The sequence below is a fragment of the Micromys minutus genome, assembly GCF_963924665.1.
Source record: "Micromys minutus genome assembly, chromosome: 10".
Classification (NCBI taxonomy): Eukaryota; Metazoa; Chordata; class Mammalia; order Rodentia; family Muridae; genus Micromys; species Micromys minutus.
This window is the reverse complement of record NC_137979.1, coordinates 21,712,379-21,740,274: the sequence shown is the minus strand read 5'-3', so window position 1 is coordinate 21,740,274 and position 27,896 is coordinate 21,712,379. Positions and strand designations below refer to the sequence as shown.

The window sequence follows — 27,896 nt, the reverse complement described above, 5'->3', positions numbered from 1 at the left end:
GTATGAAGGATGGGAGACCCTCAGGAGAGCTCCCCAACTTCGCCCCCCAAAAAACCACCTTTGAGAAGAAAAAAATGGAGAAAATAAATGAGAACTCAAACGTCGTGGGGAGTTATGATGGGGCAGGGGTGACCCCAGCCCCTGCCTCAGGAGAGCGCGGAAGCCTGTGGCCCTGCATCCCTACAGCGGGTACTCCTTGAGAGGGGCCCTGACTTCTGGAATGTGTGTGGGAGAAAATGGGGAGGGCAGAGGCCCCCAGTGGGTCTGTGTGTGCATGGGGGCAGGCGGGGGTAGGGGTCCTAAGGAGCAAGGGCTCGGAACCAGGAGCCCAGCTCCCCTCCCCCAGACCCCAGGTTCCTGGGGTCCAGGGGCCCTGATCTGGGGTGCAGGGATACATGCAGAGGAGTTTCCCCCCTCCAATGGGCTCGATCCAGTTAGAAAGGAAATAAATAAGAAGGGTGGGAAGGGAGGCTGGGGTATGAAGGGCTTGGGCTATTCAGTCCAGACCAAGGGCCCAGGTGGTGGAGGCAGGGTGAGTCCAGGCCAAGCCAGGGCAGGAATCAGAGTCTCTCTCGGGCTGGGACCCAGATGTAGGGGCCTGAGAGGTCTTCGATGACACGTTTCACTTTGTGATAGATCTCTTCAAAGCTGTCGCCCTCTACAATGGCTGCAAGTGGGGGGGGGGAGCATTGAGTGAGGCCAAGGTTTCAAAGACGAGACCAAAGAGCCCAAATCAAGGAGCACCTCCTACTCCTTCAGCCAGGAACCATGGGCCTGAGCCCGCTGACAGGACACCTCTTCCCACACTGACCACACCCAGTACGGCAGCTCCATCAAATCTCAGGGCACCCTGTACTCGTGGCTCACGGAGCCGACTGGCCTCTCACCTGAGAAACACTCTGTGAACTCCTGCTCCAGCTTCGTGGCTCTGTCGAAGGCTTTCCGGGCTTGCTCCTCTGTGATCCGCTTATTGATCTCTCTGTCAGGAGGGAGAGAGACACCGACATGAGGAGTTTTACCTCTACAGTGTTACCTCCTTCCTGGCTGGCTAAGTTGCAGCTTCTTTTGTAGCAGGAGCTCACAGCAAACAATATAATTTCTGATACCCTCTGGGGCTACAGATGAGCTCACGGCAACCCACCCCATCCAGGACCTCTGGAACTCATCCTTCCGGCCTTTAGCTGGAACTCCCAACTACTTCTGAGGTTTGCCCCAGCCTGTGTATGCCCCAAGGGGCTACTGAGAACTGTAGGCCTGCCTAACCCAAGGAAGAGGGAAAGGGCTGCCATTGTTCCAGCCCTGACTCTCAACTCTCAGTGCAGCACTTTGAACACTGTGGGAGTTGTTGTCCAGGGTTCTGAGAGGACAGATCAAGGTGGGGGGACCTTGAGAGCCCAGGGTCACAGGTGGAGGGAGCAGTTGGGGAGCCCCCAGGACCATACTCACAGCACATTCTCCAGGGAGCGGGGACGGATGAAGATGGCGATGGGGTGCAGGTGGGCCGCCTGCAGCCGCCGCACGGCATTGGCTGAGACATCGAGGATGCAGTGCTTCCCCTGGGGGCAGGCAGGGTAGGCGGAGGGGGACCAGCGGGTAGCAGGAAAGGACAGACAGAGGTACCAGGAAGAGACGGAGAATATAGAAAGGTGGGGGCAGGAGGTTGGCCAAAGGGGAAGTGACAGATGCCAAAGGACATGTAGGAAAGAGAAGAGAAAGAGGAATGGACGGAGTGACCAATAGAGAGGAGGGGGTACAAAAAGATGGAGGGCCAAGCACAGGAGGGTAGGATGGAGGAAACCGTGTAGGAGACAGGAGAAAGCAGAGCAAAGGCAAGAGGGGTGAGGGGCAGTGGGGGTGAGATGCAGAGGACAGAGTTGGGCAGGCAGGGAAAGACAGTGAAGGGAAAGGGTAACGGAATTAGGATAGAGGGAGGAGGGAAGGACAGACAGAGGACAGACAGATGGAAGGAACGGGAGAGACAGATGGGAGGGAGGGGAGGCAGATGGGAGAAAAGAGCCACAGAGGGAGGACAGGCAATGTGGGGAGCATTGTGGGAAAGGGGAAAAGGGAAGGATGGGAGAGAGGGTAGTGGGGACCACCCCCCATTTATAAAGAAGGGAAGGAGCGGGGGTTGGGGGGATCAGGAAGAAAGAAAGGAACAAGTTGAGGAAGGCAAAGCCACCAAAGGCAAAGGCCAAGGAAGAGAGGAGAAGTGGGGCAAGGAGGGGGAAGCAGGAGAGACGGGGCAGATGGCAGAGGGGAGTGTGGGGTCAGGAAGCAAGGGGAGCGGGCCACAGAAGAGCAGGCGGTCAGAGTTGCCCAAGAGAAGGAGGTGGAGGAGCGGAGTGCAGACCCAGCAGGGAAAGAGACAGAGAGAAAGAGAGTTAGAGAGAGCTGGAGGAGGCCCTGGGGTAGGGAGCAGGCAGGAGGAAGAGGAGGACGTGCTCACCAGCTCTTACCTGCTCGGCTACCTCTCGCACAGACTGGACGCTGGTCCCGTAGAGGTGGCTGTTGTACTGGCCAGCCTCAATGAACTTGTGCGCCTGAATGTCCTTCTCCATTTTCTCCCGGGAGGAGACAAAGTGGTAATCCCGGCCGTCTATCTCATATTCCCGCTTAGGACGTGTCGTATCTGCCAAGAAGTCATCCAGCCCCACAAAGATCTAACCACCACCCTTAATACCAGCCCATATCTGCCAGCCCTCCAGAGCACCCAGGGAGACTGAAATGAGGTGGGACAGAACCTGGGGCCTGCCAGGCTCTGGCCAGCCTTGTCTGCTGCAGACATAAAGGTGGGTGGGCAGAACCCCCTCCTCTAAGGTGATCTGTGTCCCGCTTTACTCCAAATGTCACAGCCCTGACAAAGTGAGACTCCTTGGGTCCCCTACATCCAACTCCGTAGAGATCCAAGGTCTCCAGACTCACGAGGGACACAGGATCCAAACTTGTCGGGGAACTCGGAGAGAAGATCATCGTTGGCACGGTCTTTGGTGGGCCCAAGGATGATGATGGGGCGAGCATAGTGCACTGGGGAGAAAGGGTTTGGCTCAGGCAGCAAGTAAAGCAGGCGGGAAGGAGGGCTGAGGCTGGGGCCAGGACTCACCTTCCATCTGGGTCACTGTCTCATAGCTCAGAACCGAGTCTTCTCGACCTGGGAGGAGACAGGGCATCTGAAAAGGGCTCTCCAAGGCAGGTGACCTGCAGAGCATCTTGCCTGCTTCCCCCATGAATGTCAAGAGGACCTCCATGTCCTACTCATCCCACAGCTTTCCAATTAACCCTACCTACCCTGCGATCCAGAGCTGGAGCCCCAGTCCTAGAAGAAAAAGCGAATCTTGTGGTAGGCTCGGGACTACGCTCAGAAGCCACCCCTACCACTTCTCCACCAAGTTTGTCACCTTTCACCTACCTTGGCCTTTAACCTTGACCACTCTCGTCGCTCGACCCTATGGGATACATGGAGGAAGAGCAGGAAATAGTAGGGAAATGCTCAGTGAGGTCCCCACCCTCTGGACCAGGTGGGAACCCCATCTTCCAGCAGCACCTCGGGCCCTACGTCCCTCATGGAGAAGTTCTCTCCCGGAGGCTGATGGGAGCCACAGTCCCCAGCAGGGCCTAGCAGATTCAGAGTCCCCTACTGAATGCCCACCCTGGGGGACCAGGTGGACTTGAGCGTCTGTATCAGGAGAGCTGCGGGGGCCCTAGGAGCCTCACCGCCGTTTGCTGGGAATGAAGCCAATGTCGTCGGTCTCACTGTCAGAGTGGACCCGCCGCGCTTGCCACCACTCTTCATCGCTAGCGTCGATTACGTGAAGCACATCCCCAAAGCGGAAGCTCAGGGCCTGGCTCAAGAAACCGCAGTCCTTGGTCTTGTCGTAATCAAACAGGGCCCTGTAGCACAAGTGACGATGGGTCAGGGCCTGGCTGAGGACCCCCAGGAAGGATGCACCAGGCACCACGAGTCAACCAAATCCTGGACAAGTGATCGGCTGCAAGGCCTGAACTGCTGGCAGCACACCTAAAGCAATCTCCAACCTGTCTAAGGACAAGAAGCTCTGGGAAGTTTCTGAAAGAGCAAAGGTGCAGAGAAAAGCAATGGGGCTGAGGAGAAAAGCCCCCAGGATCGTGTAGTATCATCCAGCAATGAGAACTGAGTGACCCCAGGCACCTACTAGCCTCCAGCAGGGAGGGAGCGCTTAGGTGTGAGCCCCCAAGAAGTAACAGAAGCATCCAGGAGAAACACAGCAAGCCGAGTCTAAGACATGTTGGCTGCGACAGGCCCGTGGACAGCCCAACAGAGATGAGAAGCAACAGCCAGAATTAGTCGGAACTTCCAAGAGGGCCTCACGCCAGGCCACACAGCTCTAAGGGACACGGGTAGAGCAGAGGGCAGATGAGACCAGCCACTTGGACAAAGAAAGCAGATGGAGAGGGACAAGACCGCGATGCATTGTGAGGAGACAGGAAGAGGACTCGTGAGAAAGGAGGCCCCGAGAAGGGAACAAATGCTGCTGAACAGTCAGGAGTGAGCTGAGGTGGATTTTCAACAGTAGTTTCAGTGCCTGCCTACCATGCATGAAGCCCTGGATTCAATCCCTAGCACGGGGTGGGGCGGGGGTTGGGGAGGGAAAGAAGTAGGAAAGACAGGAGGCGGGCAAAGAAGAGCTGCAGTCCTTCCACTGAGGCTTCCCACGGGGCTGCCAAGCTGGAGGAAGACTCAAAATATCCCAAAGCTGGGCATGGTGACAGTGCCTGTCATCTACAGCAGGAAGATTATTAAAGTACAGAGGTTCAAACTCAGCCTAGGCAATGAGGGAGGGAGGGAGAGAGGAAGGGACAGAGGGAAGAAGCTAGAGACACCAGCTGTGTCACACACTAGCCTTAGGTCCTACCGTGAGAGCCATTGGGAAAGTGCTTGGGTGACCAGAGCCGATTCGGACACTTGGGGCAGGCACTATGTACAACCGGATGATACACTCTAGAAGACCAGTGTGTGCAGCCAAGTCTGTGAACCCCTGGCTAAGTGCCATGTCTGGGTGGGAGAGTGGAAGGGGAGGATTTAGGGGAGGAGCTGTGTGGGGGATGGGCACAAGTTCAGAGGGAGAAGTTCAGGGGGAGAAGAATACATGGAGGCCTTCAGTGTCATCCCCAAGAAGCTTCTTACCTGATGTAGAAGCCCCTCTTGGGGTTGCTCCGCAGGGATGCAGTCCCTGAGCCCAGGCTACTATTCATAAGCTGTTCCCGAAGATCATGGATCTTGGCCTCGAATCGACTATACTCTGAGGAGAGACAAGGAGGTTCTGAAAGTCTGCCCCATCCTAATGCCACACCCCACCAACCCTCGCCCTACTCCTGCTGAGACCATCCATCAGCTAAAGAGACGACGATGAGGACCACCTTAGCCAAGACAGGAGAGCTTAGGTGTGGTACCTTCTGGTTTGTACTGAGCGATGATCGTGACCGTCTGACCCGCGTTCTTCAGAGCAATGGCAGCCTGTTCATGACTGGCATTTCGGAGGTCAACACCATTGACCTAGAAAGGGGAGAAGCTGCTATCACCTGGGGTGGGAAGACGATAATTCTTGGGACTGAGTGGGTTAGGGAGTGGTCCAGCCGGACCAGGCTTGAGCCCACCCCTCCCCAAGAGCATAGAACTAACTCTCTTTGGGGGACAGTGCAAACCCTTGCACAGGCCTCTCTCACCGACAGGATCTGGTCCCCCTTCCGCAGCTCCCCACTGAGGTCGGCTGGACCCCCAGCAAGGATGAAGGAGATGAAGATGCCTTCACCGTCCTCTCCGCCCACGATGTTGAAGCCCAGGCCCGTGGACCCCCGATGGATCACGATCCGCCTTGGTTCCCGGGGAATGTCTTCTTCCCCCAGCAGGTCCTTGGCCACGGGGGAGTAGCGCCGAGGGGAAGTGGGGGTCATGGCTGTGGGGTAGTCGGTGCCCAAGTAACTGCTATGACTGATCTCATTGTCCAGGTGCTGAGAATACGCTGAGGGGAGACAGAGGATGAGGTGAAAAGGCTTTGACAGTGGTACCCACCAACCCACCCTCTCCAGAGGGAGCCCAGAGCAAGGCTGTTGAAGAAGAGTTATTCGGCCAAAAAGGTATGTGGGCGACCTGCAGCAGCAGGGGTCAGAAGTTTACAGATGACATCAAAGGGCAAAGATCTGAAGGTCATATATCTTTAGTCATCCCCAGGAATGGATGACGGGGACTATTAGCATCATGCTTTTTAGACTGTCTCTTGGTTAAAGTATCTCTCGGGTCCCTCAATGCACAGTCTTCCTCTCCCTCTGCCCAGTCGTTCGGGTTTTTTGTTTGTTGGTTGGGTGGTTGTTTTCTTTTCACTGGGTCATTTGTCTAAGGTGTTTTCCCACATTCTAAGAGGGACAGTAGTCCACATGTTTCCCTGCGGTCTTGCTCAACCTGTGCCCATCCCTGCTCCTTTTTTTGTTTTCCCAGGCTTGTCCTAGAGGCTTAGCAGGCTCAAATACAGTATGAAAATGTTTACCCAGGATGGAGTCCTATGCCTCCCACAGAATGCAGTGGAGTCTGCTGGGTGTGGTACCCACACTTTAGATCCACTGTGGCAGGAGAGGCACAGTGAGTTCCAGACCAGCTGGGGCTATGTAGTAAGACCTTGTCTCAAAAGAAATGGGGAAGTGTGGCTGACTGCCTGTCTTTCTAGAATTGTCAGGTTCTGATGTCATCAGTCTGATCTGCCATTACAAAGTGCTCCATCACCATTCCACCTAAGTCCTTACAGGCAATCGGGCTGGTGTTCACAGGGACTGCAAAGTGTTAATGTTGTACAATCATTAATTTTTACAAAGGACTCTCCTACCTGCTGAGTGTTGTGTTTGAACCTACTACTACCCCACTGAGGAGGACAGTTGCAAACTGAAGGCCAGCAGGGGTTACGTGGTGACTTTGAAGCTAGCTTGGGCTACGTAATGAGACCCTACCTCAAAACAAAAACAGTAAGAAAAAAATACAGACCCACACACGCACCAGCACCAGGGCTGCTGCCCGGCAACCTTGAGCTTCCTCTGTGATAAGCATACACAGAGGAGAGGGGGCGGATGGCTGATTCCCTTATTCTCATTTCCATGGGCACCCTCCAAAGGCAACAAGGGAGAATTCTGTCGTGAAGATGGGACCCCAGATCTTGCTCAACCTATATATTCACTGCATGATGGATCCCCAGCCAGAGTCCATTTGATCAAGTTTGGTTTTGGTTCTAGTTTCGAGCATCTCATATGTTCCTTATGCCTTGGCTGAGCTCAATGGATGCCCCCACTACAAATTTTGAGTACCTAGGTCTGCAAACATCCACCGCCATAACCGATGCCCAACTTTTTAAAAATGTATTATTATGACATCATGTGTTTGCATATAAAATAAATTATGTAAGGTCAGGAAAAAAACCTCTTTAACATGACTCTAATAATCCTGGGACCCGTCCTTGGAGCCCTCTAGTATGACAATATGAATACTTATACATTTATGTATTTCTTTCTTCTGGGTTTGTTGTTGGGTGGTGGTGGTGGTGATGATGATGGTGATGTGTGTGTGTATATATGTATGTGTGTGTGTATGTACGTGTGTGTGTGTGTGTGTGTGTGTGTGTGTGAATGTGGGAGGTTGGGAGGGTGTGCATGCACAAGAATGGAGGCCAAAGGTTGACTTCAAGGGTCGTCCCAAAATCATTCTCCATCTTAATTTTTATTTGTTTGTTTATTCATTTGTTTGTTTATATACAGGATCTCGCTACCCACCTCTGGTTGTCCTGGAACTCACTACGTAGACCAGGCTATCCTTGAACTCAGAGATCCACTGACATCTGCCTCCCCAGTGTTGGGATGAAATGTGTGCACCATCTTTCTTTTTCAGACATGGTCTCTAGCTGGATTTAGAATTGACAGACAGGCTAACTGGCCGGATTGCTCCGGGAATCCATGTCTCTGCACACCCCTCAAAGTCAGGAAGACTGATGTGCTCCACAGCACCCAGCTTTTTATCTGAGTGTGAGGGGCTCTGGTGTTCATGTCTGTATAGTGAGCACTTTACCACCTAGGCCCTCTCCCTTCTCCCTAGCCCTGTTAAAAAAATAAATAAAACAGGGCCTTATATAGCCTAGGCTAGCCTCAAACTCACTGTGTAGTCTTGAATTCTCTACCCACTCACCATACCCCAGCCATTTTTTGAGGCAGGTTCTATGTAGCCCAGGCTTCCCTTAAAATCTCAATCCCCCTACATTGGCCTCCCAAACCCTATGACTACAAGTATAGTCCCCCTCCTGTCTCTTGTCTTATGTGTCTTGCCCAAGACTGGAAACCATTGATTTTCCCGAGGAAATTTTGGTAAGTTCAGAAATAGCACCAGAGGCTGGGTGGTGATGTGCACACGTTTAGTCCCAGTACTCTGGAGGCAGAGGCAGGAAGATCTCTGAGTTCAAGGCCAGCCTGGTCTACAGAGCAAGTGCCAGGACAGCCAGTACTCTATACAGAGAAATCCTGTCTCAAAAAAAAACCAACCAAACAAACAAACAAACAACAAAATAGCACCAGAAAGCTGGATATGATGAGACACACCTATAATCCCAGCCCTAGGAGAATGAGGCAGGAGAATTATCAGTTCAAGAGCAGTCTTGGCTACATAATGAGACTGTCTTAAAAAGCAAAAATAAAACCAAGTAATACCTTTAAATTTGAATATGAGGTTGGAAAGGTTGGAGGGGTGGAGCCCCCTCTTAGAAACGGGGAGGGAGGATGAGATAGGGGGTTTATGGAGGGGAAACCTGGAAAGGGGATAACATTAGAAATGTAAATAAGATATATCCAATAAAAAACTGAATATGGTGTAAGCATGGTTCATATTTGATAAAGGAAATAAGCTCTTTCTTTCCCAAAAGAATGTCTTAGCTATTCTCCCACACATTTTTCCAATTGAACTTTAAAATGCAACATAAATTCTGAAATTCTGATTAGTATTCCATAAGATGTATAATGTGAGGAAGGTTGAGATCTTTTACATATTAAGATTTTTCCACATAGGCTCAGTGGATAAAGATTCCTGCCAGCCACACCTGACAATTTGAGTTCGATCCCCAGTACCCACATGGTGGGAGGAGAAAACAGACTCCCACAAACGGCCCTCCAATCTCTATATACTTACTATGACATGTGAGCCTGTGATCACACACACATATGAACATACACACACACACACAAATTAAATAAGTGTACAAGAAGTAGCTTTAAATCTTTCCACCTAGAAACATTGCTTCAGTAAAATTTCATCACTTTTGCTGGGTGGTCATGGTGGTGCATACCTTTGATCCCAGCGCTTGGAAGGCAAAAGCAAGTGGATCTCAGTTAGTTCCAGGCCAGCCAGGGCTATGCAGAAACCCTGACTTCGGGCATGTCTTTTTTAGTGGACATGATCCAGCACTGAGGAAGCGGAGGCAGGTGGATCGCTCTGAGTTCCAGGCCAGCCTGGTCTGCTACAAAGACTGGTCTGTATAACAAGTTCCAGGCCAGCCACAGCTACACAATGAGACTCTGTCTCAAAAATGTTTTTTCACCACTTTTCTCATCAACTTATTATATTTCCTGTCAAATGTGTCTCTCTGTCCAATGACAAAGGTATCCTTTTCCTGACCCCTATTCTAACCGTAACAACCAAAACATCCTGACTAATGCACCCTAGCAAAATTACCCTGGTTGAGAATCCCACTTCTTTAGAGTCAACTAAAACAAAAAGAAAAAGTAAATGTTACGTTTGAAAACAGAGAAACCAGGTGGGAAGACGGCTCAGCAGTTAAGAGCACTTGCTGGTCTCTCAGAAGACCCCGGTTCCGTTGCTAGCACCCAGAGGGCTCATCACAACCACCTCTAACTCCAGTTCCAGGAGACCTGAGCCCTCAACACACTTCTGACTTCCACGGGCACAGACCACACACGTGGTTCACGAACGGACAGGTGTGGTATCAAAACAAGGACCACATTTAAAACAAGATAAAGAGGGGGGGAAAAGCCTTACAGAAGAAGAAAGGGAAGAAGGTTGGCTGGGTAAGGCAGCACAGCCTGAAATCCCAGCACACTTTTGATCCCAGCACCAGAAGGGGGGAGGGACCGAGGCAGATGAATCTCTGTGAGTTTGAGGCCCAGCCTGGTCTACATAGTTCCAGGACAGCCAGAGCCATCTCTTGAGACCTTGTCTTGAGAAAAACAAAACAGGACAAGTCTCGGCGTGAGACAGCTGAGCAGGCTAAGGTGCTTGCTACCAACTTTGATGACCTTGGGTTGAACCCCAGAACCCTCACCATGGAAGGAGAGAACAGACCTTCACCGGATGTTTTTGACCTGCACGCACACAATGGCACGTTCACACCCACACAAGTACACACAAACAAATAAATGAGCCCTTTTCTTTTTCTAATTTTAAAAAGAGAATTGGTATAATGGGGCCAGGCATGACGGTACACATCTTTCATCCCAGCACTTGGGAAGCTCAGTTTGAAGCCAGCCTGATCTACATAGTAAATTGGGGAGAGTCAGGGCTATACAGAGAAACCCAGCATCGAAACAACAAAAAGATACCTATAAATAAATCTTCCAAAACCAAGTGTGATGACACACACCTGTAATCCCAGCACTCAGGAGGCAGAAACAAGTGAACTCGCGAAAGTTCAAAGCCAGCCTGGCCTACATTACACAGGGAACAGCTGGGGCTACACAGGAAAGCCCTATCCCAAAAAAAAAAAAAAAAAAAGAGGCCGGGAGGAAATGGAGCCATCTGAGGAATTCTTTCTCACTTTCCCTAATTAATCTATATTCACTCTACTAAGGAGAGGAAAAGGAGAAGAAGATTAAGGGTAGAAATTATTCAGGGATGTAAGGCCTGTGGGTGGAACTCACTGGCAAGTATTTTTCAGCATGCATGAGGCCCTGGGGTCCATCCCTATCACCATTGCAAGAAAAACGTAATTTTTGTTTGTCTGTCTGTTTTTATTTTTCTCTGTATGTCCCTGGCTATCCTGGGTCACTCTGTAGATGGGGATCCACTGTCCTCTGCCTCCCAAGTGCGGGATTCAAGGTGTGCACCACCACCGCCTGGCTGAGTAATTTTTTTCTGATTATTGGAAGTTCCAGGAATAATTTTCGGCTGGTAGGAGACAGCAGCACCAACATGGAGAAAGTGCTGTAAGGCCAGAGGGAGAAACCACGGGAAGAGGCTTCCTTGCCTATCTCCTGGAGTAACAGACACACTGCTGGAGTTAGTCATGGGAGAGGTCTGTTGCTGGCGGCTAATGCCATGAAACCCTTACTCCTGGGCTCACTGAAGGGTTTCGTCTGAAAACAGATGTTGAATATCAACTGCCTTCCACATCTACACTTCATCTTCTTTCTTTGACAGGTTCTCCTCTCACTGTGTAGCCCAGGCTAGCCTGGAACATCCAATCTTCCTGCCTCTGGTTCCAGAATGCTGGGATTACAGAGGTGTGCTGCCACAACCCGCCCTTCTCACTTCTTAATATGTTGAATCACGTTGAGAGGTTCTCAAATATTAAGCCATCTTTGGTTTTCTCAAACAAACCTTATTCTGTGACAGTGTTTTCCTCTTAATGCGCTGCCATGTGTGGGGACCTACTGGGGTGTTCTAATAATAGAGGGGTGTCCTCTATTCCAGAGGACAGCGGGCCTCCACACCCCTTTTTTCACAGTGTCTTTATAGCCATGTTATAAATTCTTATAAGTGTGAAGCCTTTGTCCTTTCCTCTTTTCCCCTATTTTTTCATAGTCTCAAGTAGCCCAGGCTGGCCTCAAACTTGATATGTAGCCCAGGATAGCCCTGAACTCCCGCTCTTCCTGCCTCTACCTTCCAAGTGCTGAAAAAGCAGGTACGTCCCATTATGTCCGGTTCTTTTCCTACAATTGTCGAGGTTGGGGAGGAAAGGTATAGAGACAAGGTTTCCCTATGTAGCCCTGGCTGTCCTGGAATTTGTTCTATAGATCAGTCTAGTCTCAAACTCAAGAGATCTGCCTGCCTCCCAAGTGCTAGAGTTAAAGGTGTGTACCACTACAACCAGTTCTATTATTACACTTTTAAAGAATGTAAGAATTATCTGTTACTTGAGGATTTGATCAAAACCATAAAACCAAGTGGGCCTGTGTCCCAAGGTCGGGAGAACATCAATGATCCTTCTCCCCAACCACAAGGGTCATCCCATAGAAACAGGCCACAGGGGCTGTCATGGGACTGCATATCTTGGGAATTATGAGGGTGGGTCAGGAGAAGCTTTGAGGGTGGGGGGGACTCTCACAGGTTGTGATGTCTGGGGGAGCATAGCTGTCACTCAGGTAGGCATTGCTGGGCTTGGCCACCTTTAGGTACACAACATCATATGTGTTCTTCAGGGCTGCCACGGCATCTTCATGCATGACATCCTCTAGCCCCACACTGTTGACCTAGGGTTAAGGGAAGCAAAGCTCAGACAGAGCCAGAAATGAACCAGGGCAGACATGGTCATGCAGCGAGGATCCCAGGCCTGCGGGGGAGACTTGAGTCTGAGGTCCTCACCGCCAGGATCTTGTCTCCAATCTGCAACCTTCCATCCTTGTGGGCAGCACCTCCTTCGATGATCTTTGTTACATAGATGCTATTATCTCCGGGGATGTGCTGGTTCCCAACGCCCCCTGCAATGCTGAAGCCAAGTCCTGGGTGGTAGGGTGAGAAGTGGCTGTCACGGGCCTGGGGAGTGAGCCCCGGAGGGAGGGAGAAGCAGGAAGAGTGGGAGCTAAATGGGTTACTAGGACTACCTTTAGGCCCTTTGATGAGTTTGATCTCCATGACCTTTTCAGCTGGGGGTTTCCGGCGCATGACATAGAGTCGGACGATGGAACCTGCCTCTTTGAGGGCCTCCACTGCAGCTGAATGGGTCACCTCCCGAACATCCACTTCATTTACAAACAGGATGCTGTCGTTGACCCTGGGAACAACAATGTGGGCCTGAGTCAGGAGCTTCCCTTTCCAGGGTGCTGGCTTTCTCAACCCTGTCTTCTCTCCTCACCTGAGGCGGCCATCCTGGGCTGCAGCCCCACCAGGAATGATCTTGGTGATAAAAATGGATGGGTCGTCACCAATGTGCGGGTTGTCAGTGCCACCTGCGATGCTGAAGCCCAGACCTGAGTTACCCTGGGAGAAAAAGAGTTACCCTTACTGCCCAATTCCGTCAAGGGAAATAAATGGGAAGAGAACAGGGTTGAAAAGGTGCAGCTAGAACACACAGGGACAGTACTAAGTCTGGACACCTAGGAAACACGGGAACTGAAAAAGAAACACCAGCCTGGGCCAAGGGACCTGGCTGGGGATGGGAGGGGGGGCTGGCACTCACCCTTTCCAATGTGATCTCCTCATACTCCATCTCCCCCTCTGTTCCGTTCACCTGCAACTCCAGCACAGGGCAGAAACATAAAAACAGTAAGACAAACATTCTGGCCAGAGAACATACCCATCCCTCCCCAGATACGGATTCACTCCCTCCATCTCTCTCTCAGACCCTAGTCCCAAAATCTAAACAACTCACATATCCTGGGGCTTCTAGGGTGTCCGTGTTGACAATCACAGGGGGAGAATTGGCCTGTGAGAGGAGACAAGACAAAAGCTGCCTTAGCCTGGGCTCCAGAGAGAGTCCATAACCAAAGGTGGGTCCTACCAAGCTGGATCCCCTTTTAGCTATGTAGTCAAACCCACTCTACCACCTGCAGAGCAACTCAAGGACCCAAACTCAGTCTGCATTACACAAACATGCACACCTGAGTACACACACACACACACACACACACACACACAACTTTGCCCACCCCAGGCCCCTGTATGTTTAAGGAGGTGTATGAGAAAAAGGAAGAGAGAGACAGCCAGACGGAAAGGGGAACAGCAGATGGTAAAGAGTGGGAAAGGGGGGGAATGCTGGGGGGGGGGGATGCTTCTCACCGGATGTAACACTACAGGGTGTTACATGCATTACGTGCTACGCATTACACCCCAGGATTCAGGTCCACTAGTCCCGCTCTCCCCTTTGCGGCCCTTTTCCTGTCTCTATTCATTCACAATCATCCAGATCTTGATAACCCTTCCCCAAATTTGTCCCTCACCTTGGCATACATTTGCTCTAAATCTTGCGCCATGAGAATCCGGGGTTTCCCCAGCTTCTGGTCCCTCCCTCTCTCTCTCACCCACCCGCCATCCAATCCACCCCTTCCTCCAGGGACCAGGTTGCCTAGCAACAGTATCTAAGACCAACCAAGACCTGGGGAGACCCACCTCCAGGAGGCCTGGTAGTCAGGACAACGGGTGGGGGCGTGGCCTAGGGTACGACAGACTCCCTAAAGCAAAGGACTTGATGAGTCCCATCTCTCAGGCTCTAGACCCGCCTACCGCTAGCCAGCCCAAGAGGCCAGGAGGATTCTATTCGTGGGCGCAGTGCATCCTGAATAACCTGCCTTCCTCTCTGCTTAGAGCCCCTCACCCTATGAAGTGCAAAAAGCATCAGGAAGGAGGAATTGTAAAAAGCATCCAGAACCTTGCCTGTTCTTCTACTGCCTCCCCTCCTCCCTGCCACCACTTCACTAAGGAAAGGGTTAAAGCGAGGCGTGCCCTGGTCCCTGACGTCAGTGGCCTAAACGCAGCCGGGTCTCTAGCTAAACTGCAGGGCGGGGCCAGCTTTAGAACTGTCCTAGGGGCTTCCCCAATTGCCAGGGCAACCGAAACCACGTCTCTATGGCAATGAGGTGAGGCTGCCAAGAGATTCCTTCCGGGGGTCCCCAATCTATTTCCTCCTTAGAGAAATTCTTGAAACCGACCAAGGATGAGGATTCCCAGTCCCCTTCCTAAGTTCTCCCTAGCCTATAAAGGTCCCTCTTCTCTCTTACTGCTGTTTCTCAAGCCCAGAAACTCCCAGCCATCTCAGACCCTGTAATAGATTCCACACCCATGAATCAACTGTCATTTTCTCCCCCGAGCAAACGCTGTTGTCTAGCCAATAGTCACTGGCTGCTGAAGTCACCCACAATTTCATCCTCCGTGACACACAGCCTCAGACCTCCCTTGTACTACAACCTCTCCACACCCAACCAGTCCCTCCCTAACTATTCTCTGTCTCCACTCTCACCCCACACCCTCCCTAGATCCTTGTCCCCAGCCTTCAGCTCCTTCCTCTACCACCTCCTATCCTCACCTGCCACCTCTTTAAAGGACAGACAGAGCCTCGTTATTCTCCTTTACCTCATCCTCAACCCCTTTAGGGTCTATCCCCCAATCAGTTCTCCATTTTCAACCCACTCCCCATTTTCTGTGGCTCTCTGGGCATCTCCTGTCCCTTGGCTGAAGCCCTAACCTGAGGTCTCCCCTGGAACTCTTCCAGCCACTCCCTTCCTGAGCTGTCACCACCACTCCCCAGCACTGTAGTATGACTACCCCTCAAGAACCTCACGCCCCCCCCCAAGACAGAATGACCCCATCCTGCAAAAGACATCTGGAATCTTCTTTAACTTCCTGAGGCCAGGGGGTTGCACACAGATATTCCCCAAGAAGATTGTAGAGCAGTCCCAATGCCACCGCCCCTGGCCCTTCCCACCTTCCTCCAGCTCCTCCCTTAGCCACTGCCCTGCCTTGGCTCACAAGCCCCATCCCCATCTTTTCAGCGAAATGTCAGTAACTGGGGTCTCCCTTCCTAGAGCATCCCTCAGTATCCTCCTCAGTCTCACAGCTTGTGTCCCTGAAAGAAGGGACTGAGAGAGAGTGAGCTGGGAAATAAAAGGCCCCTCCATACTAGAGGGGGGAAAGCATACCGAAAGCACAAAGGAAGAAGGGAAGGGGAACAAACAGATGGGCATGTACAATGATGATGATGATGGGATGATGATGGGTGAAGGTGTGGATGGAGGCTGGACTCAGAGGCAGCAAAAAGACAGAGACAATCAGGGGAACTGGAAAAGAATAGGCAGCTGGAGGACAGGAAGGGCCGACTGCTCAAACCAGGAGGATTGATCAGGCCACCGAGGGCTGAGCTGGGGATCAGCGAGAGGGGGAAGGAGATGCATGCGTGGGAGGAAGAGAGAGACAGCATCAAGAACCAGCCAGCCAGCCAGCGAGGGGAGGGGTGCACAGGAGGGAAGCAAAGACTGGGGCACAGGAAGAGGCAGAAAGGACCAAGACTTGAAGTCTCAGTCCAGCCAGATGGAAAGAGCTGGAGACTCGGGAACAGGCAGAGCCAGGCCCAGAGGCGGAGGTTGGGGGAGGAGGTGGGGAAAGGGACAGGGGCAAATGAGGGCACCAGGAGCTTGGAACAGAGCTCTGGACACAGAAATCTGAAGCAGGGACTGGGGTTGTGCAGGAATGAAGAGCGCCCTGGCATTGGGGGCACTTCTTGGGGGATCCAACCATCCTCTCAATACACCAAACATACGCAAAGGCATACATTCTAGCTTTAGGTTCCAAGCCCATTCTCACCTGCCTGGCCTATATCTCTTCTATGAGACCAAAGTGTTTCCAGTGTCTATCCCCACCCCCAATCCAGAAGTAACCCCCCCACCCCCGCCCCAGGAGCCCAAGACCCAATGCCAGACCACCCCAATCTTTTCCCCCATAGCTCTTGCCCTACCGGCCCTTGGAAAATTGCTGCAGCTCCGAGGCTCCGAGGGCCGCACTGGGGAGGGGGCCGCCAGGGTCTCCTACCTTGAGGGGGGAGAGGTGGGCGTGGCCCACGACCCCGTGGACGGCCTCGAGGTGGGACAAGTTCCTCTCCGCCACGTGCACCAGCTCGGGGGCGTTTACCTGGTTGGGGAGGTGGGCCGGGCTGTGTTCCAGAGGGGGCGTGTCTTCATCTTGGTAGCGATATTTCTGGGGATGGGGACCGAGGCAGCGTCACTGGGCCAGCCCAGAGCCTCTAGCTCCAGGCGCCCGCCAGGACCGCCTCCTTTTCCCAGAGCAGTGCAGTGCGGATGGCCCTGGGGCCTGACCAACTCCTCCCCCTCCCTCTCCTCCAGCCCATTGGCTCCCCTCTCTCCACCCTCCCGACAGCCCCCTCTCCAGCCAAGGCCTCAGCACCTCTCATCTCTACCCAAGTCCAGGCTCCATCCTCCAACTTCCGACTCATATCCTACGGCTCAGGCAGTCTACCTCACACCCCCATCGTTGTCTTCATGCCTTTCCAAAGCAAGCCTTGATTTTCCACTCCATCCTTTTAAAGAGTTCTAGCAGCTGACCCTTGTACCCTCATGTACCCCCAAGTTCTTTGTTCCATCATCTCCCACTCCCATACTCCATCCTACCCTTAGCACCCCTGCCTTCCCATTGCAGCCTCTCCCCGATAAGCAACTGGCTCTCCAGCACCTTCCATGCCTGAAACAGGAACCGAAGTCAGGTACTTCGGCTAGAAATTACTTGTAACCAGCAGCCTTTAAAGCAGGACAAGGCTAAACAGTGGCCTCATTCCCTCCTAGTTACCCAGCAAAGGGGCCCCAGGAGCCAGCTAATCCGGATATAGTAGACAGGGATGGAATGGGGGAGGGAGTGGGGGACAGAGGCAGGAAGGCTCAGGTGGAAAGTGGGGTGCAGAAATGAGTGGCAGGCCCCCTGATGGAGGAAGACAACACAATGCTCAAACTGAATTTCTGGTCTCCCCCTGACTTTCGGAAGTAAAGGACTCACAACATGACTCCCAATTAACCAGCTGCCAGGACAAGAACCTCCTACACCAGCCTAATAGTAACATCAGTAAATAAGATTAACTGGGGGTCAGAGAAAGGCAGCAGCGAAGGGCAGGAAATCAGCTGGCCTTCTTCCACATCTGCCTCTACTAAGCCATTCTAAGCCCCTCCCCTCCAGGGTTGACCCCCACAGAAGCTGAACTGTCAAAACTCCAGACTCAAGAGAAGGGAGAGAGTACCAGATGCAGGTCTCCTCGGGGAGAGGAGAAAACAAAATGCAGCCGCTAGTACACATGGGCAGAAAGCATTTGGAAGGTTGCACTGCAAGACTAAGAAGAAGCTTATCAAGGACCATCAATGTCTGATGCTGGCTATGATTCTGAAAATTCTGAGGATGAGGAATCAGGTTGACTGTAGATTAAGGATAGAGTAAAAGAATTAGAGGAGGCAAATGGTCCTCTCAACGAAAGACTCTCAGACCCAGCGGTGCCTAGAGTTAACAGCACCCTGAGTAAGACCGTGCACGCCTTTAATCCCAGTGTTTGGGAGGCAGAGGCAAGCAGATCTCGGAAAATTCGAGGCCAGCCTGGTCTTATAGAAAGTTCCAGACCAGGCAGGGTTACATAGCAAGATGCTCTCTCAGTAAGTAAATAAGCAAAGAAAAACACTCTACCTGTCTAAAGAGCCTTAAAGAAGGAAAATGGGGCTCACCAAGTGAGGGTCACAGATTTAGAGAACGTCAGTAAACTGTGAAAGGAGAATACAGAGAGGAAAACCTGGCATGGTAGTATGTGCACAAATTAATTTCTCTGCACTCTGGAAAGGGAAGCAGAGGACTGAGATGTTCAAGGTCAACCACGGCTACATAGTTCAGGACCAGCCAGGACCCCATTTTAACCCTCCTCCCCCACCAAAAAAAAAAAAAAAAGAGGAAGGAAAGTAAGGAGAATACAGGTATAATAACCCTTCTCTAGGGAATGAGCGGGCCAACAGCCTGACCACCCCACAAGCTGAGGGGTAATGACCCAGACAATAAACGCTAATAGGAGTTGCCCTGAATTCCTGGCAAGATAAATTAAGCAGGAGCAAAACTTGCACCTCCCAAGTTTTGGAGACTGGGAGAACCCGTGTTCAATGTCCCTTCATGGTCACCCCCACTCAACAACAGGAAGGTTCCAAGGAACGGCCAGGCGCACCAAAGAAAATGGAGACATGAAGGGAGACAAGCATTTATTCTAGACAAGAACCAAAGGGGGTTGTTTATCATGGTGAGTTCCTATATCTCCCTGTTCCATCCTTATAGCGGGGAGGATTTAATGTCTGACTCTAAAGAAAAGGCTTTGGAAACTGGGAGGCAATGTGTGGGAGCTGAGGACCACAGAATGAAGAACCAGAGTTCTCAAAATGTAGCTGGAAGAGTTAAGGCCTGTGGTCAGTCCTCCCGAACTCTGAAGGGTAGGAGAATAACTCTGACATTGCAAACATGGGGCTGGGGAGGTCGACCCTCTCAGTCCTGGATTACAAAGCAGCTGAAAGCAAACAGAAAGGACATATTTATAACCCACTGGAATGCAGGGCCCTGATTGGCACTCTATGCTACTGGGGCAAGTATGCACCCCCAATATATTAGGACTTGAAACAAGGACAAGACCTGAGAGTTGGACATAGATGATGGGCCTGTTGTTCCATCCCCCTATCTTCCAAGCCCCAGCTGCACAGAATGACCTGGAATTGGGACTTGCACCCCAAAAATAGAGGGGTGTGGGTTAAAGTGGATAGCAAGAGGTACAACCCACTGCGCCTGTTTTCAAGAAGTTGCAACCCAGAGACCCCACGCAAAGCAGAGGGAAGAGCCACAGCACTTGAAGCTCGCATCCTGAGATTGGGGGGTTGGGGGGGCGGTCTGGGATGAGGGAAGCGGGCCGGATCCCGTACCGCGGCACGTACCACGCAGAGACACATGGAGGCGAATCTGTTCCGAGTCGACATGGAGAAGGGGAGGGGGACTAAGGGGAGGGTATGGGTGGGATAGCAAGGGTGCTGGGTTGGGGAGGGGGAGGGGCCGAGGGGGCGGGGGCTGCGGCGGCCGCGGCGACAGGAGGCTGCGGCCAGGGAAAGGGGGGGGCGGCGCCTGCGCAGTACGAGAGAGCGTCATGATGGGAAAGAAGGGTGAGGGGAGACCCTCTTGGCTACCAGCTTCTTTCGATCCCAGCTATTTCTCTACTGTCTTCAATTTGCCCCGGTATACTCCTGTTTCGACCTCTCTACAGATACTGACACTTGTAAAATTAGCAACTTATCTCTGATTCTCAGGGACCCCTATTTCACCTACTTTCCACCACCCCCAAAACACTGGGCTTCTATTGCAAAACCCTATTGGGTACCCCATCTACAGGGGAGGCAGCAACATTTCTCTGTATCACTTCTGAGAATCACTAGGGATCTTACAACCCCCCACCTGAAGGCTTTTTACTGCAAACATCCCATAAGATTCCAAAGCATCTCTGGCAGAGTTCTGCAGCCCATGCAGCCCCATCCCATAACTAGGCAATGCTTCTTCAAGAGCTTAAGGAACCACAGATCTTCAATGTGTCCTCAAATCGAGATGCCCTTTAAACCATTCCTTTAGAAGGTTTATCTGTCCCCAGTCCGCTACTAATGATCTTAATAATGTATTGGCCTTGGCTAACATAAACATGCAAATAAAGCCTCTTCAAATTTGTTTGGAGTTTTCTCACCCAAATCACTAAATTGAATGATCTGCTGGACCATATACTTCTAAGATACCAACCCCCAAAACTTCACTAGAATCCAGTTTTGAGTATTATTTAATCTGCCTTAAAGCAAACCTTCCGAATTCCATTGCAGTTTCTTCAAATTATTCCCAAACTCTTGCCCTATGTTAAAAATCATTTTCTCTTTTACCACATTTTTATTACCTTTGTTTGTGTGTGTGTGAGCACACAACTGTATGTGCTGTCGTATGCATGGGGAGGTCAGAGAACAGTTTTAGGGAGTTGGTTCTCTCCTTCTATTTCGTGAGTTACAAAGATACAAGTAAAGTTATCAGGCTAGATAGTAAATGCCTTTACCCACATCTCGACAGCTCCAGTCTCTCTCTGTCTCCAGTCTCTCTGTCTCTGTCTCTGTCTCTCTCTCTCTCTCTGAGGAAGGCTGGAGTCTCAATGTAAAATAGACTGGCTCCAAACTCATTATGTAGCTGAGGGTGACTTTGAGAATCCTGATCCTCCTGCCTCTACTTCCCCACCTCCACCTCCCAAATTCTGGAATTACAGGCATGAATTTACTATTTTTTTCTTTACCCCTCTAATTTGGAAATTACTTATTTTCTGGCTGCTCCCTCTACCCCATTTCAACATTCTGTGATTCTGAGCTACATTTTTTGCTGGAAGATTTGCTCCCCTCTACACCCAAAGGGGTAAAATGAGGCTTCACACAAAACATGGTGTTGAATGTCTTTAACTAGCACCAGGGAGGCAAAGGCAGGCTGGTCTCTGTGAGTTCTAGACAAGCCTAATCAAAGGAAGTGAGACCCTGTCTCAAAATAATAACTTCACATGATCTGGAGTGCAATTTACAATGACCCACAAAATTTTCAGAATACCCTAAATCGCCCCCATATCACCTCAGTCTTCTATCCTTTCCCAAATCTCTCTCCCAGAGATCCTCTCAGCAAATGTTCACCCCTCTCATGAAGGTTCTCCCCAAATCAGCTGTCTACAGAATATAAAATTCCCACCCAAGACAAAATGAGTTAACGGTCTCTATGGAATCTCAACCCTGCACTTTTTGGCCTCCTGGTCCTTATCGGCCTGTGTTAGGTAAGCCCCCCAAGATAAAACCCCCTTAATGTCCTAGTTTCCTACCTAAATAAAAATGCATAGATCATCAGAAAGAACCAAGGCAGAACCGGCTTTAACTCAAATTTTCTTTTTAGTCTAGAAATAGGCCCTGCTTCTCCACCAGTAGTCACTGTGGACTATCAAGACCCTCTTTCATCCCCCATTTCCTTTTTCCCTCCATTTTCCGTTTCCCCGTTGCCTGGCAACGCAGCAATCAAGGACTTTGCCGTCGCCTAGCAACTGTCTCCCTGGAACATAGAGCTGAGGTAGGAGGGTAACTCTGATGAAATCTGAACAGGCCTCCATCTTAGGAAAATTGAGACGTCATATCTCCAACCCACGGATTCTCCTTTCCAAAGACCCCCTCATCCCGCAGTTACTGGGGCTACGGCCACACACGAACCGGGTCTCCTTTCCATACAGGAACAACACCCCGCCCCTCCTGGGTCAGCCCCGCCCTCATTTTGGTCTGGCAACCTAGTCCCTCCCCTTTCTGAGGATTGTTCCCCGCCTCCTCGGATAGAGTAAGCCGACTCCGCCCACTTGCTCTATGAAACCACGCCTACCTCCGCTTCCCGCCCATTCGCTCCCCCGGCCTCGCCCACACTATCCTTCCGCCACGCCCCTGCCGACCAATGAATGAAACCATTGGACACATTGCTCCACCCCCAGCATATTAGTTTTGCCCAATAAGGACCACCCAGAGGGCTTAACCATTTCGCCTCCAGGGCCCTGGCCAAATACCCCCTATTTTTTCTCTACTTTCCCCCCCAACCTCCATTTGTTCTGCTCCGCCCTTCGCCACCCTCGCCCTGCCCTCAAGTCCGCCACGCAACTTCAGTCGTCGTTGGTTACCATGGCAACTGCGGCAGCAGCGCGGGGAGAAGGGGGAGGGACGGGGGCGGAGTGGGAGAAAGCTGCTCAGAGATAGAGATACTGGCAGAGATTTAGGTACCGAATAAGACTCAGTGATAGCTATAAAGCAGAGTTTCCACAGAGTACAGAGCTGAGCACATATTAAGTATTCAAAAATGTTCCTTAAATTACTGCAGCAATTTATAAATATAGGCAACGAAAAATGGGAGGGCTATCAAACAGACCAGGATAGCTCAGTGACTACAAAGGCTGAGCACTCCCAATCCCATTCCTCAGTATTTTTGGAGGGCAGAAGCCATGTGCCCCCTGCTGGTTTCTCCTGGGCCACCCTCCACTGGCCTGGATAGAGGGGAACCACAACTCCCAACAGTCCTATGGACAACCACATTCTTATCATTGAAGGATCTTGTACCTCAAGGCCTTATGGGAGTTGGAGTCCCTCTATCCTGAAGCTGACAAGTTTTCTGGCCAATGAATGTGGGAAACCTGGGTCTCCAAACCTCATTAAGACCTGAATGCATGATCCTCTCTGCAAGCGTACTACCTTCATGGTTGTTCAATCATGTGCTCCATCGAACATACAGGAATTTGGAGCAGAGAAATGAATAAACGCATCCACTCAGAATAGTTACCAGTGCTGCCAAAGCCCCTCACCCTTACTGGAGTTCATGTGTTCATGTGTTAGAAGGAGAACCCACATATTCCAATGGGCTTCCTATATATATATCTGAACAAAGGTGATGACAGCTAGGTCGCCAAGGCCAGGGATTAGGCCTAAGGACAGAAGAAACAAAGAGCACAGGCAGACACCGACTGAAAGTGGGCTAGAAGAACTGAAACACAAAAATCTACTGAAAATTACAGAGGATAAGAGAAGCAGCAACCTGGAAGAAAGCCGAAAAACAAGCAGCCCTATAGAGGGGGTGAAGGATACAGACCTAAAGTCTTCAGTCCCCAGTCTCTGATCATGTTCACACGTGCACAATGCATGTGTATACACATGTGTGAGTTTGTGGCAAGGAACATGTGTGTCCTCAGCTTCCTCCCATAAGAAGCTGCAGTTCCCACTAAATATAACCCCCTCCCCAGCCTGTGACTCACCCGGACCCCGCCTCCCCCGGCCCCCACTTCCTGTCCCACCCCCCAACCCCCAGCTGCCTGCCACCCGCCCAAGCCTCCCTCCACACACCAGGCATCAGCTTGCCAGTCCCAGAGTCTGGGAGCAAACGACCTAAGCTTCTTGGGCTTCCAGCCCAGATCTCCCACTCTGCAGGTTCTGACCACAGGGGCACCCTTGTACCCTGCAGAGATCCCAGCTCCGCCAGCCCTGCCCTCTTCCTACACCTTTGTACCCCAGTGGCCTCTTCACCTTACAAGTCTTCAGGACCCTTAGATCCAGGTGTCCTCCCAAGAGTCAGAGTAACAGCCCCCTACCCATCTGCTTCTCTGTTCTCTTGACCAGGGCTAAATAAAATGTAAGAGATGGGAATACTGGGAACCTTCCTGGGCGACCCCCAAATTTTGTACCACCCACATGGTCCCCCTCCTCAACTATATTCTTTTTAATCCTTCTACCCCAAACCTCTCATCCTTCTTAGGAAATGGCAACCTCAGCTGTTGCAACCTTCAAGCTCTCATGGGAGTACCCCAAATCCTAATCCCACCTGGTCCATTCTCTCAGGTAAGGCTGTATCAGGCCTCAGGCCTCTGATAACTCCCGGGGTCACTCTATTCCACATAATTAAACCCTAAATGTACAATTCCCTCAAATCAGGAGCATCCCAAACATGCCTAGCACAAGATGTTCTATTACCTGAAGGCCCACCCTTACCTACTAGTTTGGCACCCGCCAGACAAGACAGACAGACACAACCAGTAACCTTTACCCTTATGCCAAGAGATCCCCCCCGAAATTGGCCAGCATCTCAAAATGAGTTTTTTTTGCCCAGAAAGGAAGACAACCCTCCCCCAACACACTCACATAGCCCACCTTCCCACATATATGAGCAGAACTCCCATGTGAGGCAGGCAGGCTTCTCCTTAAATAAATTGCCCTCAAAACATTGCTGGTGAACACCAAAGCCCACCAAGACACCCCAAACACCAAATTCTCCATTTCTTTATAGGTACAAAATGATCACTACAGGAGGCACCTGTGGCCAAATCCATCGTTTTCTCAGATGTGAACCCCAAAACTAAACTGTGACCCCTCTAATACATCTTGCTTCAGATGTTCTCACTTCAGAGCCTGCAGCCCTAGATAAGGCCTACCTAACCCTTCTCCACAAATTCATTACCTACTCCCCCTCCCCACTGCTCCCCCCCCCAGCATGCTTACCTTGGTTGTCACTATACAGAGACAGTCCATGTTGGGGGGCCTGGCCGCGGCGGCGAGTAGGGGGCTCTGACTTCATTGGAGTTTTGTTCCTCCCCTTGGTGGGTTCTCACCCCTCCCCCCTCCGCACCCCACTTTTGCAGGGGGGGCCAGGATGGGGGGAGGGGTGAGAGGGGAAGGAGAAGGTTGGAGAAGAGAAGGGTAGGGGAGCGTGAAAGGGAGGGGTGACCCTAAAAGGGGCTCCCCAGTGGAGGGGAGGGGGCTTGAGGAGCACACCCCGATTCTCAGGAGGGGCAGGGGCACAGGGGGCTGGCAGCCCCGGAGTTCTGGGGCTGGGGCATGAGCTGGGGTGGGGGAGGGGAACTGGATTTCGGGAAGCCCCGGGGTATGCGGGGGTCTTGCCAAACGGCCAGGGGCTAGGGGCCGTGGCGGGGGAGTGGGGTGGGGGGGGTTGGAGATGGCAGCGGCCGATGAAGCCGCGGAGCCGAGGAGGGAAGGGGAGAGAGGAGGAGAGAGGAAGCAGGGGGAGGGAGGGAGGGAGCTAGGAGCCAGAATGGGGGGGTGCCTTGGCAGTGTTAACTCCTTCACTGCTGGCAGGAACCCGGATAATGGGAAAGGCCATAGAAGCACAAGCAAAGAGGCCCTACGGCAAATATGGAGACCTCGGTGATGACAGCAACAACAAGGAGGATGGATTTCACTCCTTAGAGAGAAAAAGCTCTCAGTTGGGATGAGAGCATCCCTGGTTGGTTGAGTGCTTAGAGGAAGGCCACAGCATGGGGTAAGGGGCTGAGAGAGGGGCTGGCAGTAGAGAATCTTGAGCACCTAGTTCTCCCCTAGGAGTCATAGGAAGAAGTCTAAAAAAGTAATTAATTGCGACCTGGACTTTCTGATGCTGAAATTGGGGCAATCCAAGAAATGGGAGGAGAAAGGGTACAGGGCTGACTGCCCACAGCAAGAGCACTGTCAGTGCCCCCGACTCCTCAGTCAGTACCAGAGCTTTTGTTGCCAAGGCCCCTAAGTCTCAGTTTAAAATTAGCAAGAATGTGCTTGTCCCTCCAGTCCTGCCAGTGAGCAAGCCAGGTACCCACCACCATCACCTTACCTGACTCTCTAAGATGCAAGCCTCATAATAGTCCAGGATGTCTGTCACAGGAACAGAATTAAGTCACCCTCCCGAATCCCAGGCCCTCTGTCCACCCCTGCTACCCATGGCTTCTGTGTGTTGAGAAGCTTCTCTAGCTAGGATAGATGCTCCCGAGAGGGCAGTGGGATGACTCCACGACCGATAGCCTGGACCAGGTGCCCTGGGCCTTTCCAACCAGCCTAGAACCTGGAACAGATGACCCCACATCCCAGGCCGGCCCTTTCCACTGTGGCCCCTCAGAACACTGGCACTACTCACCCAGCAGGGCCTGGAAGAGGTCACTGTGCAGCACTGTGAGGAGGGGAGGTGCCCACCGCAATAGTGGGGGGGCCAGGAGCCAGAGGGCTGACCTGGGAGCTGGTAAAAAGCAAGTGACAAAGGGTCTCGAGACCAAGCCACTTACATACTTAGTCATCTGTTTCCCAGCCTTTGTCCTCTCTTTCTGAACCCTACAAAAAGGTTCAGCAAGAACCACCCCTGGGCCCCCATCAGGGATCCAGATCTCCCCTGCAAAGACCCGTTTTTCACCTCTTGGTCTCTGGGACATCGCTCTTCTCTTGGTTTAATCTCCCTAATCCTAATCGCCAAGATGGAAGTTGAGCTGCCTTCCCCCTACTTGCAGCTGCAGCTACTGAAGTCCACAAGCGGATCATGGTTCCATCCTTCCCTGGGTCACCAGGCGACACTTTACTCCGCGTAGTTAGTGCCTCCCCAAAAGCCAGGCATAATCTAGCTACTTTTTTGGGGGAGCGGATTTTATCTAAGGTAGTCCCAGAAATTCAGAATTTAGCTCTTCTCCTTTCCAGACCTGACCATGTTGAGAAGGGGGACAGGATGGGGATAGGGGGAGTGACATGGCTCACTGGGTAAAGGAACTCGTTGCCAAGCCTGACATCTCCACATAAAGGTGGAGAGAACTATTGAAAGTTGTCTTCTTGTAAGGGCTTTTATGTGAGCGCACACACATAAACAAACTTTTAGAGGAGGGTCAAAAGATGGCTCAGCAATTCAGAGCATTTGCTGCTCTGACAGAGGACCTGTGTTCAGTTAACAGTGCCCACAGATGGCAGTGCACAACTGTAACCCCAGTTGCAGGTGACCCAATGCCTTCTTCTGACCTTGGTGGACAGTATATACATATGTGTGTATGCATATATATATGTACGTATAAATATGTCTATATATGTTGGCAAAACATATATATTCTTTAAAAAATAAACCTTTAAAAATGCATGCTGCTCTTCTAGAGGACCTGAGCTCTGTCTTCAGCAACGTTGGGAGACTCAGAACTCCAGCTCCATGGCGTCTGGTCTCGATAGGCACTGCACCCATGTGTACATGCTTATATACAGACAACACAACTAAAGCTCATTAAAAAAAAATATACACTTCTCAAGACTCATGTATTTGGAGTTTTTACTTTAGCAGGATGTATGTGGCCTCAAATTCATGATGATCATGATTTAGTATCTCACAAAGTCTAGGCTCTTACTGCATGCTTTTAAAAGTGCTTTGAGATGACAAGACCTCCTAGATCTCAGAATTTGCTTAGAGCACACCCCATTTTGAGTCTGCCATCTCATGTCCCTCTTTATTGGAAGAAGAGGTTTTTCCGAGTAATCCAGGTCTCTGAATCTGACATTTACCTTACCTCTCTTAACTTTGGCTAGGAAGTCCTCCCTCCAGTCTATCTCCATCCCTCTGGCTGTAATTATTTAAACTCTTCCTGCTTTCTCTCATCTAATCTCTTCCCTTTTTTAGTGGATGAGACTTTAGTTTAGACTAGCGGCTCTAAAGAGTTTGGGAAAGAAAACGGATCTCTTGAAGATGGATCGCCCTAGGTTAAGTAGAATACAGGGACCCGGTACACGCCGGAACTTCATCTCCCATCATGCAACGAGACTCAAGACCACGCCCCTACCACGCAGTGCATTGTGGAGCATGAGTCAGG

The 27,896-nt window shown here is 51.3% G+C and overlaps 1 protein-coding gene across 6 annotated transcripts; it reads right to left on the bottom strand.

Annotated features, from left to right (window-relative positions):
• On the bottom strand, nucleotides 1-26,492 carry DLG4 (discs large MAGUK scaffold protein 4; the record flags this gene model as incomplete). 6 transcript variants are annotated; one of them, XM_080923162.1, is made up of 22 exons in its annotated part: nucleotides 1-667; nucleotides 888-979; nucleotides 1,447-1,556; nucleotides 2,460-2,632; nucleotides 2,926-3,027; nucleotides 3,104-3,151; nucleotides 3,289-3,316; nucleotides 3,410-3,446; nucleotides 3,715-3,891; nucleotides 5,165-5,279; nucleotides 5,431-5,533; nucleotides 5,704-5,999; nucleotides 12,339-12,483; nucleotides 12,596-12,732; nucleotides 12,835-13,004; nucleotides 13,086-13,210; nucleotides 13,410-13,460; nucleotides 13,602-13,655; nucleotides 16,751-16,915; nucleotides 25,904-25,944; nucleotides 26,204-26,302; nucleotides 26,474-26,492. In XM_080923162.1, 22 exons carry the CDS (start codon nucleotides 26,490-26,492, stop codon nucleotides 561-563), a joined length of 2,394 nt encoding a protein of 797 aa, XP_080779288.1. In that variant the 3' UTR covers nucleotides 1-560. The 6 variants fall into 6 exon arrangements, with proteins under 6 accessions (XP_080779288.1, XP_080779290.1, XP_080779289.1 ...); XM_080923164.1 differs by having other exon boundaries at nucleotides 16,850-16,915; XM_080923163.1 differs by lacking the exons at nucleotides 25,904-25,944; nucleotides 26,204-26,302; nucleotides 26,474-26,492 and adding an exon at nucleotides 24,802-24,887.
• Between the last annotated feature and the right edge of the window lie 1,404 nt (nucleotides 26,493-27,896).